This window comes from Pan troglodytes, chromosome 12 (genome assembly GCF_028858775.2).
Source record: "Pan troglodytes isolate AG18354 chromosome 12, NHGRI_mPanTro3-v2.0_pri, whole genome shotgun sequence".
Classification (NCBI taxonomy): domain Eukaryota; kingdom Metazoa; phylum Chordata; class Mammalia; order Primates; family Hominidae; genus Pan; species Pan troglodytes.
The window spans coordinates 48821564-48833171 of NC_072410.2; the positions used below are offsets into that span (position 1 = coordinate 48821564).

An 11608-nucleotide genomic window follows, 5' to 3' on the forward strand; every position below is an offset into this window, starting at 1 on the left:
TCAAGTGTTCAACAGCCTCCCACTGCCAACAGGATAAACTAGCATGGTCCACAAGGCTCTTCGACATATGGCAAATCCCACCCTTCCAACCTCTTGTTCTGCCACCCTTTCACAGGTCCCTTCAACTCCAGGCACATCCAACTACTTCTCTTTCATTAAAACTGCATGTGTTAGCTAGGCCTGGTGGCACATGCCTGTAGTCTCAGCTACTTGGGAGGCTGAGACAGGAGAATCACTTGAACCTGGGAAGCGGAGGTTGCAGTGAGATGAGATCACACCACTGCACTCCAGCCTGGGTGACAGAATGAGACTCCATCTCGAAAACAAACAAACAAACAAACAAAAAACCCCACAAAACTGCATGTGTTTCTTCAGGCTTCACCACCTTGGCACATGTTGCTTTCTATGGCTGAAACACTTTTTCCTCTTCTGCCTCTTGGGAATTCCTACCCCAGAGATTCTGGCTTTCCATGCCCAATCACGAATCTCACCACACAGTATGAAAATTATGTCGAGTCGGCCAGGCGCGGTGGCTCACGCCTGTAATCCCAGCACTTTGGGAGGCCGAGGCTGGCGGATCACGAGGTCAGGAGATTGAGATCATCCTGGCTAACATGGTGAAACCCCGTCTCTACTAAAAAATAGAAGAAATTAGCTGGGCATGGTGGCGGGCGCCTGTAGTCCCAGCTACTTGGGAGCCTGAGGCAGGAGAATGGCGTGAACCTGGGAGGCGGAGGCTGCAGTGAGCCAAGATCACACCACTGCACTGCAGCCTGGGTGCCAGAGCAAGACTCTGTCTCAAAAAAAAAAAAAAAAAAAGAAAAGAAAATTATGTCGAGTCTGTTTTCTTTCTCCTACTTAGTTGTGAGTTGTGAGCTCCTTGAAGGACAGGAGCTGTATCCCATTCACTGCTGTGCTCAGCATGAGTGGACTCTTAGTCCTCACTCAGTAAGCCTCTGTTGCACGAGAAAGCAAGGAAGAAGCAGAGAAATTTGACAAGGTTAAGAAGCAAAGGTCAGGAAAATAGAGGGAGTTCAAACCTTATCTGATGACCTGTCCTAAGTACTTACTTTGTGATATACCCTGTTCTCTCTCTGGGATTTGAGGACAGAGCTTCCTTTAGGGGTGTGTTTCTCAAAGTACAGTACAAAACATCATATTTAAATAACAACATCATCAGGCAAATAGCAGGACTCTCCCTTCCCATTCCTTTCAATGTTTCGGATTTGGCTGGAGAAAAACACACAGCCATGGTGACTGGTCTCACTTTAAATTCATGACCACTAACTCCAAGTGGGACCTAAATGGTACCCAGTAATTCAACATTTCTCTTGCTTATTCACTAGAGTATTTCATATCTTCTGTCTCTACATTCACTCTTAGCTGATGACCTTTCTTCCTATTTCACTCTGAAAACAGACACAACCAAGACCTTCCCAAGTTCCCACCACACCCTCTGAAGTTGGTGCTCATATATTTTGCCATCACGCCTGTTACTAGGGATGAATTGTGCTCCTAGCTAAGGCTAAATTATTTCCCACTGGGCAATAGATTCCATTCTTTCTTGCTTAAAAATCACTCCAGCAATTCTATCCTCTGTCCCGATTTACCAATTTTCCTCCTTTCCACTAGACCACTTCTGTCAACTTAAAAACATACTCTAATTCTTTTCACAAAAAGAAAATTAAAAATGTTAAACACTCACACCCTCTTCTAATTTCAGCTACCACCCCATGACTTCCCTTTCTAAAAACTTTCAGTTATCTTAACCCACTCTCCTCACCTCCCATTCTCCTTGAACCTATACCAATTAGGCTTTCACTCCTAACACTCCTAAAACTGTTCTTTTCAAGTTCACCAAAGACCTTCATTTACTTAAACAGTATAACACAGCTGATCATTCCCTCCCACTGAATACCTTCTTCACTTGGCTTCCAGGATATCATTCTCTTTTGTTTTTTTCTCCTACCTCAGTGGGCATTCCTTCTCAGTCTCTGCTTATTCCTTCCCATCTCCCCAGTTTCATAATATTTGCATGCTCAGGGCTCAGTCCTTTCCATCAACACATAGTCTCTGGCATTAAATACCACCTACATTTACAGCTCCAGTCCGGGGAGACCCTAATTCTGAACTTACGTATCTAATTACCTATTCAACACCTCTACTTGGATATTAATAGGCATGTAAAAACCTAACATGCTTAAAACCAAGGCTCACTTCTGTAATCCCAGCACTTTGGGAAGCCAAGGCAGGAGGATCAGTTGAGCCCAGGAGTTCAAGACCAGCCTGGAAAATATAGTGAGACCCTGTCTCTACAAAAAATATACAAAATTAGCCATGCATAGTGGCAAACACCTGTGGATCCAGCTACTCAAAGAGGCTAAGGTGGGAGGATGGCTTGAGCCTGGGAGGCAGGCTGCAGTGAGATGCAATTGCATCACTGTATTCTAGCCTGGCAACAGGGCAAGACCCCACCAAAGGAGGGGAAGCGAGGGGAGCGGAGGAAGAAGGAAAGGAGGAAATAAAAGAAAATCGGGAGTCTATCTTTCAAGTACTCAAGTCAAAATAATTGGAGTCATCATTGGCCCCTCTCTTTACCTTACACTCTGCATTCAACCTGTCACCAAATCCAATTGGCCCTACCTTAAAATATAACTAGAACCCAATCATTTCTCACCACTTCCACTGTTAAATTTTACTTAAAATGTAACTCAATTTTTGTTAACGTATAACTAGAATCCAATCACGTCTCACCACTTCCACTTTTCACAATACTATAATTATTGCAATACCACTTAACACTCTTTACTTTCAACGTATCAGCCACAGTGATCTTTTTATAATCTAAGTAAAACTGTCACTTGACTCCTCAAACCTTCCAATGGCTGCCCATCTCGGTAAGATTAAAAACCCATGATAAGGCCTATAAAATCTGGCCACCCCTTGGGCTTTTGCCCTAATTTCCCTCCTGTCCTTGCTCACTCGACTTCAGTCACAACGATTTCCCTCCTATTCCCCGAACACACTTTCCACCTCAGGGCCTTTCCAACTGCTCTTCACTCTGCCTAGAAGATTCTTCTCCCAGGTATCCACGTGATTTGCTCCCTCATCTTCAGTTTTTTGCTCAGATGTCACCTTCTCAGTGAGACCTTGCTTATTTTATTTAAAATGACAACTTCGGCCAGGTGCAGTGGCTAACGCCTATAATCCCAGCACTTTGGGAGGCCGAGGCAGGCGGATCACCTGAGGTTAGGAGTTCGAGACCAGCCTGGCCAACATGGTGAAACCCTGTCTCTACTAATAAAACAAAAATTAACTGGGTGTGGTGGCGGGTGCCCCTAATTCCAGCTATTCGGGAGGCTGAGGCAGGAGAATCGCTTGAACCAGGGAGGTAGAGGTTGCAGTGAGTCGAGATCGTATCATTGCACTCCAGCCTGGGTAACAAGAGCAAAACTCCATCTCAAATAAAATAAAATAAAAACTTCCCTCAATTCTTCATCCCTAATTTTTCTCCATCATACTTATTACTCTCTAACATATTGTTCACCTTGCTTAATTTATGTTGTTTATTGTCCATCTCTCCCTACTTGAGTTCCATGAGAGCAGAGATTTTTATTTGTTCTATTCACAGCTGTATTCTCCAGGCCAAGAACAGTGCTGGCATATGGAAGTGGCTCAAAAGGTGATTTGTTGAATGAATAAAAAAAGAAATTCTCAGTTTGCTGCTACGTCTTCAGTACTCAACACTTGCTAAGCCCCTTTTAGGGGCTCAGTGACTTGGTAGATAAAAGTATCAAGTCAGAATTTATTAATATTAAATCGAAATGCTTTGCCTTCATTTTGCTTTCTGACTACTTTTTATTCAAGATACTGGATCTCACTCTTTTAACAAAATAATTTTTAATTTAATACATGTTTTTAAGTTTAAAAAGTGAGGTTCTTCTAAGAAAAGCCTTAAGAAATTATTATGCAACTAGCACAGGCACAGGGCAAAAATTGTGAATGTGGTATTTGAACGACTGAAGTTTAGGAACTCTCTTCGAATAGGGTTGCCAGATAAAATACAGGACACAGTTAAATTTGAACTTTCAATGAGTGATTTCGTTGTTGTTTTGCTGTAAGGATGTCCCAAATATTGCATTGGACACACACGAAAAATTATTCGTTATCTTAAATTCTATTTTAACTGGATATTATTTTTAATTTCTGCTAAATATGGCAACCCTATCTAGGAGAACAAATAAACTGCACCCGCTTGTCGCTTCAATTTCGATCTATTACAAACAGCTAATACAATTCTTGTCCTATCCACTAACTGCGTGGCTTTTATGCCCCAACAAATGTGTCCCTGTGGGCGGGTACTGAGGCCCGATATCCTAAAAACAAGGAGGCAAAGATACACAGTGCACTTTGCGAGGGGAAAGGCTCTCCTCGCAGCCCAGAAAGAGAGGCCGGCCGCATCAGACGCAGGCCATTCCGGGCCCAGCTCCTTTCCCAGCCTCTGTCGCCTGCGTGGCGGAGGCCAAGGCTTGGCAGCCGCTTTCCGGCCCTTACCAATGTTGCCTTCGATGGAGAGCCTTCGGGGCCCGCGCCCCGCGTGCAGGCCTCTGGAGGAGGAAACGCCCTCGAGTGGGCTCTTGGCCATGGAACTGAAGGGTGCTCGAAGCCGACTTAGAAAGAGGCGGCCCACGGCCATCCCACCCACGATTCGCACAGCTATCACTTCCGCCGAGAGCACTTCCGCCCTAGGTATCGCTGCTCACTCGCTCCAGCGTACCGTTGACGTAAGGAGATCGTCAGACAGGAAGTGGGTGGGGTTGAACATGCGACGGGGTGCGCCCAAGAGACCGCTCCGCTATCGCGATGTTTGTAAAGAAGCGTTGAGTGAAGGAAGTTTTGCAACGGTGCAGAATTTGATAGTAAAAGGAGTTGCGGTGCGAGTGGTTTTTGTTCATTGGACAAATAACATTTTAAAAGACGTAATTCTACAATCCAACCACCTCATTTTTGTATAACTTTAAAATAAATTTTATAACAAGACAAAATTAAAAATAGAAATTGTAATTTTAAGAGGGGATTCCCCCCCCCCGCCCAGGTGCTTGTTGTCTGGTTTTTATTTTAATATCGGAAGAAAATGGAAGTTTTAAAGTAGGAAAATGACTCAATCTGATGATTTACAGAAATTTAACTTTTTCCTATTCCCTGTAATTCCCTGCACAATGCTGGCATATTATTGACTAAATTAACAAATTAGATAATCAGTTACACCCCATCTCTTAGTTTGTGTCTTGAATAAGTAAATAAATGTTCGGTCAATCGATTTGCATTATACCCAAAAATCCCTTCAGGATAAGGTGGTGGTGGCTCAGGTATGTGACTGGAAATCGTTTAAACCTGTTAGGTTGGGTTCTTGGACGTAAGCAATGGCGAGTAGAAACTTGTATAAAACCTGAGTCCTGCTGTCGGTGAAGTGTGCTCTGCAGGAGGGCAGGGACCTAAGCTGCTGCCACAGGTGAAGCCGGACTGCCACACCCCGTCGTCATAACAACCTCAGAAGTAATGATTTACAAAATGTTGTCAAATGGTGCTTCCAGTTCCAATCGCTTAAATCACCAACAGTCAAAACCAGGAGTCAACAGGCCAAACCGGCCTTCAGGCAGCGCTCTTAGGTGTGGCAGGTTTTAGAAGACAAGGATCTGATTGCAAGGGGGCTGGGGAGGGGCCGGGGGCTGGGGAGGGGCTGGGGAGGGGCCGGGGGCTGGGATACCTGTCTTGAAGCTGTTCCCATAAAAAGCACGGGACCTTTTTCTTATGTTGATGTATATATAGGATGGCTGAGGTCATGTTTATATATTAAGAACGTTTTTTTAAATCGAATTTTTAAAGGATAACCAGGGTGGGGCGTTAATGGCTACTGGAGCGGCTAAAGTCCTACCCATTCCCATCTCCACTCCAGCAGCCACTTCTGTTAAAAAAAAAAAAAAAAAAAAAAAAACAAAAACTGCTTACATTTCTTTACCTATGTAAACTCAGACTTGGAAAATATTCATCCAAAAAAGCTTGAGAGGCTCTCTGTCTCGCCAGGATCTTGCTGCCTCAGGGGTGTTGTGAAAGTTAAATGAGGAAGTTGTCTGCAGGCAGGCATTAATCTCCTAAAAGCTACGAGGCAGGAAAATAGGGTCTGGAGACAGGGAACCTAAGGCCGATTCAGGCTGACTTCCTAGAACTAAATCAAAAGGAAAACCCCAACTTTCTAGCCCAAGTAACAAAAGGACCAGAAGCTAATCCCTCTTCTGGGTGGCAGATAAAAAATTGAAAGTACCTCTGACTGGTCCCCGCGGGCAATCAGTCAGGCTGGTGGCAGGCCAAGTCTTTAGTTGCATGGGGTATAACTTCGTAACTTTACTTCAGCCTCTGAGTGGTCCCCTCCTGCAACCAATCAGACTGATCGCTGGCCACTACTTCATTTACATAGGGTGTACACCAGGTAACCAATGGGAAACCTCTAGAAGGTATTTAAACCCCAGAAAATTCTGTAATTGCTGCTTGCTTGGGCCCTTCCTACCGCAAGGAGTGTTCTTTGATGTACAATAAATCTGTGCTTTTGTTGCTTCATTGTTTCCTTGCTTTGTACGTTTTGTCCAATTCTTTGTTCAAAATGCCAAGAACCTGGGCAACCTCCACCAGTAACAGAGCTCCTAAAAATTATTTTTAAAAATTTTATGGTGAAGTGGCCTGGCGCGGTGGCTCACGCCTGTAATCCCAGCACTTTGGGAGGCTGACGAGGGCGGATCACAAGGTCAGGAGATCAAGACCATCCTGGCTAACATGGTGAAACCCTGTCTCTACTAAAGAGAGAGAGAAAAAAAAAAGCGGAGTGTGGTGGTGGGCTCCTGTAGTCCCAGCTACTCAGGAGGCTGAGGCAGGAGAATGGCCTGAACCGGGGAGGCGGAGCTTGCAGTGAGCCGAGATCGCGCCACTGCGCTCCAGCCTGGGCGACAGAGCGAGACTCCGTCTCAAAAAAAAAAAAAAAAAAAAAAAAAAAAAAAAAAAAAAATTATGGTGAAGCATAGTATGTAGTGAGGAAAAGAGGATGTGTTGTAAGTGTACAGTTCAATGAAGTTTTCACAAATGGAATGACTGTTACCTGGATTCAGATCAAGAAACAGCATTATCCGCATCTCCAGAATCCCCCATATTCGTTGCCAGTTACTATCCCTCAAAGATAACCATTAGCCTGACTTCAACAGTAGAGATTAGTTTTGCGTTTTCTTTATATAAATGGAATTATATAGTAAATACTTCTTTTATTTAACATATCTGTGAGATTCATCCAGGTTGAATGTATTAGTTGTAGTTCACTCATTCTCATTGCTGTATAGTATTCCACAATGTCACTATACCACAATGTACTCGGAAGTTTCTAGATTTGAGCCATAATGAATAGTGTTGCGGTAAATATTCTTGTACATGTCTTCTGGTAAAAAGAAGTATGCATTTCTCTTGGGTGTATAAGTAAGACTGGAACTGCTGTGTGATAAGTTACATATATATGCTCAGCTTTGATAGATATTCCCAAATAGTAGATAGTTCCACAGTGTTTGTTCTAGTTGACATTGCCATCATCAGTGAGAGAGAGTTCTGGTTTTCCCACATTCTTACCAACAGTTGATATTGTCAGCTTTTTAAATTTTATCCATTTTGCTGTGTGTAATTATAACTTATTGTGGTTTTAATTTGCATTTTCCTGAAGATTAATGAAGTCAAACATCTTTTTGTATGTTTATTGGTCATTTCAGTATCCTCTGTTGAAGTCTTATGTCCATTTTTCTATTGGTTGTCTTTTGCTTGTCTTATTCTTCAAATATTCTGGATGAGTCCTTTGTGAATATTTTATCTCTGTGGTTTGCTTCTTTTCTTTTTTTTCTTTTCTTTTCTTGTGTTGAGACAGAGTCTCTTGCCCAGGCTGGAGTGCAGTGGGGCAACCTTGGCTCACTGCAACCTCCATCTCCTAGATTCAAGCGATTCTCATGCTTCAGCCTCCCAAGTAGCTGGGATTACAGGCATGTGCCATGCCCGACTAATTTTTTGTATTTTTAGTAGAGACGGGGTTTTGCTATGTTGGCCCGGCTGCTCTTAAGCTCCTGGCCTCAAGTTATCCACCCACCTCTGCCTCCCAAAGTGCTGGGATTACAGGTATGAGCCACAGCACCCAGCCTCTAAAAACATTCAAAATTTTTTTCATGTAGAGTGTAATGTAAGAAACGAAAATATCTTTTGCCTAAGTTGCCTGTCAGTTATCTTAATTCATTAGTAATAATCTTTCTACCCCCCTTTAGTTATCTATGCTTGTTTTGTTAAATGTTTTTTATTTATTTAGGTCCCAATTCCAAATTCCCAGAAGGGAGAATCTGATTGGCCCAGCTGTGTTCAGGTATCTACTCATGGTTCAATCAGCTGTGGCCAAGGAAGAGGGTTGGGGCCCCACTTTTGCACATGAGGAAGTACAATTAAGGGGATCTTCATGAGCAAAGAAGACACCCCAAAGAGGTGGTGATCAGTTCCTCTTCGAAGCAGTAAACAGGGAGTTTTCATCCCATTTGGGTGCTAGCCAGAAGACTGAAAGTAGTGGCATATCGGTGAGTAGAATTACCTCCCCCTTACCTGGGAGAACGAGGCCACTTCCTGCCCCTGGGCGATTTTGTCCTGGGCAAAATGTTGCCCTGCAAGAACTCTAGTCATTCAGCATCCATTCATTCATCCAATATTTGCTGAGCATCTACTGCATGCCAGACACTCTGCTTAGTCCTTGAAGTGCAGCTCTGAAGGATTTACTATTTTTCCAGTGTTTCTAAATGCTACTGTATACATAAAATACTGACCAATATTATATAAAATGTCATGCAGCCATTATAAAAGGGAGATAAACATACAAAAATGTGGCCCAAACTTTATTCTGCAGCCTGGATTTTTAGTCAGCTATATCTCACCTACTTTGAAGTTTTTATAATGTGCTGTATTGTGCTAAATCGATTTGGTTAAATTGGAAAGTACACTTCCAGAACACCCTACCAACAAGGCTCTGAGTTAGAGTTGGCCAAAAGAGGACCTGGGGTGAGATTTGGAAGGCAGAGTGGGAGTGTCAGCCATTCCTCTGTGGAAATCTTCTAGTCAAATGCTATGACAGACAGAGGTGCCCCGCAGATAGGTTTCACCTAGTCCTCCACCCATTTGTGACTCCTCTTGGAGTATCCCACAGTTCCTTGCAGACTTTCACTTTTCCAGCTCCTTCAGTCTTTGGGGAAAGTGTCATTCCTGTAATAAAGCCCTTATTCCCATAATACCCATAATGGCTCTGCTCCCCTGAATGAACTGTATTGATACACCTAATCATAAAGGGAGACGTATCAAAAGGTGGTTAACAGTGTGGGCTCTGGATTCCAGTGACCTGGGGGTGAGGATTAAGAGAGAGAATCCACCTGCCACACCTGCCACACAGTTACCACCCAATAGACATTATATAACACATAATAAGTAATGGCTGCCTTCGTAGGCCCTCAGTGCCTGGGACATTGTTTCTCTCTCTCTCTGATAGGGTCTCGCTTGTCAGAGGCTGGTTTGAATTAGGCTCAAAGGATCTTCCCACTCCAGCGTCCCAAGTAGCTGGGATTACTGGTGTGAACCATCACACCTGACTTTTGTCGATCTTTAATAGACTTCCAGTTGGATTTCCACTTTCCTCAAGCCACTGTCCCTGTCTCTATCAGTGGATAACTCCATATCCATTGAAGAATCTAGGACAGCATTTTTTAAACTTGAAATAGAGTAAGACTGGAGTAGGGGTGGAAGGATGGGGAAGGGAGGTCAGATGGGTGCGGGGGGTTTGTGGGAACGGTCTGGGCAGCCTGCCCTTCTCCATGTGGAGGTCAGGATGCCCCTCTATAGCGCAGTGTCAGTGCCCTACATCTCAGATCGCTCCCGCCTCCTCCTGTGCCTTCTCTTCCGGCAACCAGAGCCTGCAGCTCTTCTTTGGAGGAGGCCTTTGCCGATACAGGTGGAAAGCCTAGGACTTCAGTCCTCCAAGGGAGCGCCCTCACCAACCACTGGCAGGTGGGACTGTGAAAGCCTGGCTCCCTGTCCTTCACCAGGCTAGCCTTAGACTCCAGAGCTCCCAGTGGGCGGGGCCAGGCTGAAGCTGCCCTCTCCAGGACTTTATCTGCAATTGCCCCCTTGACAGATTTCCTCCCCTTTCCTCTTCTGCGCCCCCCTCCCCCGCACTCTGCTTACCAGCTGTCCTCAGAGCACTTCTTTAATAAGTCATTTGCAGGGAATCCTCATTTCAGGGTCTGCTTCTGGTCCTCACACAGAAATCCCCTAAGGGCTTATGAAAGCCGCTCCTCCATTCCACCCCACCCACAGAGATCAAGTGCTGGGAGGGTGAAAGGAATGTCTGGCATTGAGGTGTCTGCGCTTAACCACAGGACTCCACTGTCTCCAAATGGGTATGTCTGGGAAGCTTCATGGACCAGGTGGGATCTGATGGGGGCACGAAGGCTGGGACTTTGCTAGGTGGGGAGGCGAAAGGTGCAGCAGCCCAATGTAAGGATCTAGTTCTAAGGTGAACTAGCTGGGTGACCTAGTAACCAGTAAACTAGCTATAAAATGGGAAATGATGCTAGTACCTGCCTCATAGGGTTGTGGTGAGGATTAATTGAGGAAATCCATGCAAAACTCTTAACCTGGCCTGAATACATGTTAGCTATTATTATCATCCCTTATTTTCTCATAGTACTTTTAGGCGCTTTTGTTTCACTTCGTGTCACTGTCTTGTATGCATGTGTCTATCTCTGCCTGTATGCAGTGAGACCCTAACGGGCAGGAATCATCTTTGTTGGAAACATAAATCCCTTGTGGCCTTACCTGGCAATTCCAGATGCCAAAAACTCAGTAAATACTTGTAAAATTAAACAAAATTAACCTAGTGGGTAGGGAGGAAATTGATAAAGAGGGGAGGAGGAGGAGGAGGAGGAGGAACAGGAGAGTGAGGGAGAGAAAATGTCCTTCCTAACGATGCTACTCCTTTCTTAATTAATTTTGGGGCAAAATACAACCTGGCCAGGTGCGGTGGCTTACACCTGTAATCCCAGCACTTTGGGAGGCCAAGGTGGGCAGATCACCTGAGGTCAGGAGTTCAAGACCAGACTGGCCAACATGGTGAAACCCCGTCTCTACTAAAAATACAAAAATTAGCCAGGCGTGGTGGTGCATGCCTGTAATCCCAGCTACTCAGGAGGCTGAGGCAGGAGAATCACTTGAACCCAGGAGGCAGAGGTTGCAGTGAGCCAAGATCGCACCACTGCACCACAACCTGGGCAAGAGTGAGACTCTGTCTCAAAAAAAAAAAAAACAAAAAAAAATACAGCCTAATCCTCAATGACAACCTCATAGAGATCATAGAGATCTTAAGCCCACGGTGACCCTCCTTCACGTGAGTGACAGTAACATTGTATGTGAACTCCTCATGTCACATCCCATAAGCCTATGTCACGACTGCGTTCATATTCCCTAGTGAACTGCCCTAGAGCACAAGGACTTACATCACTGAAAG

At 44.5% G+C, this 11608-nt stretch overlaps 1 protein-coding gene across 11 annotated transcripts in view; it reads right to left on the bottom strand.

Annotated features, from left to right (window-relative positions):
• Nucleotides 1-4813, bottom strand: part of DGUOK (deoxyguanosine kinase) — a 32070-nt gene extending 27257 nt beyond the window's left edge. For 2 of the 11 annotated variants that reach the window (XM_054678542.2, XM_063789716.1), the window contains exon 1: nt 4555-4746. Coding sequence is in view for 2 of the 11 variants with exons in the window: in XM_001153473.6 (XP_001153473.1) it covers nt 4555-4696 (142 nt within the window). In the remaining 9 variants the exon portion in view is untranslated. Of the gene's footprint in view, nt 1-4554 lie in introns of all 11 variants that reach the window. The other 9 variants (XM_016948806.4, XM_001153473.6, XM_515552.7 and 6 more) reach the window with 9 other exon arrangements.
• Between the last annotated feature and the right edge of the window lie 6795 nt (nt 4814-11608).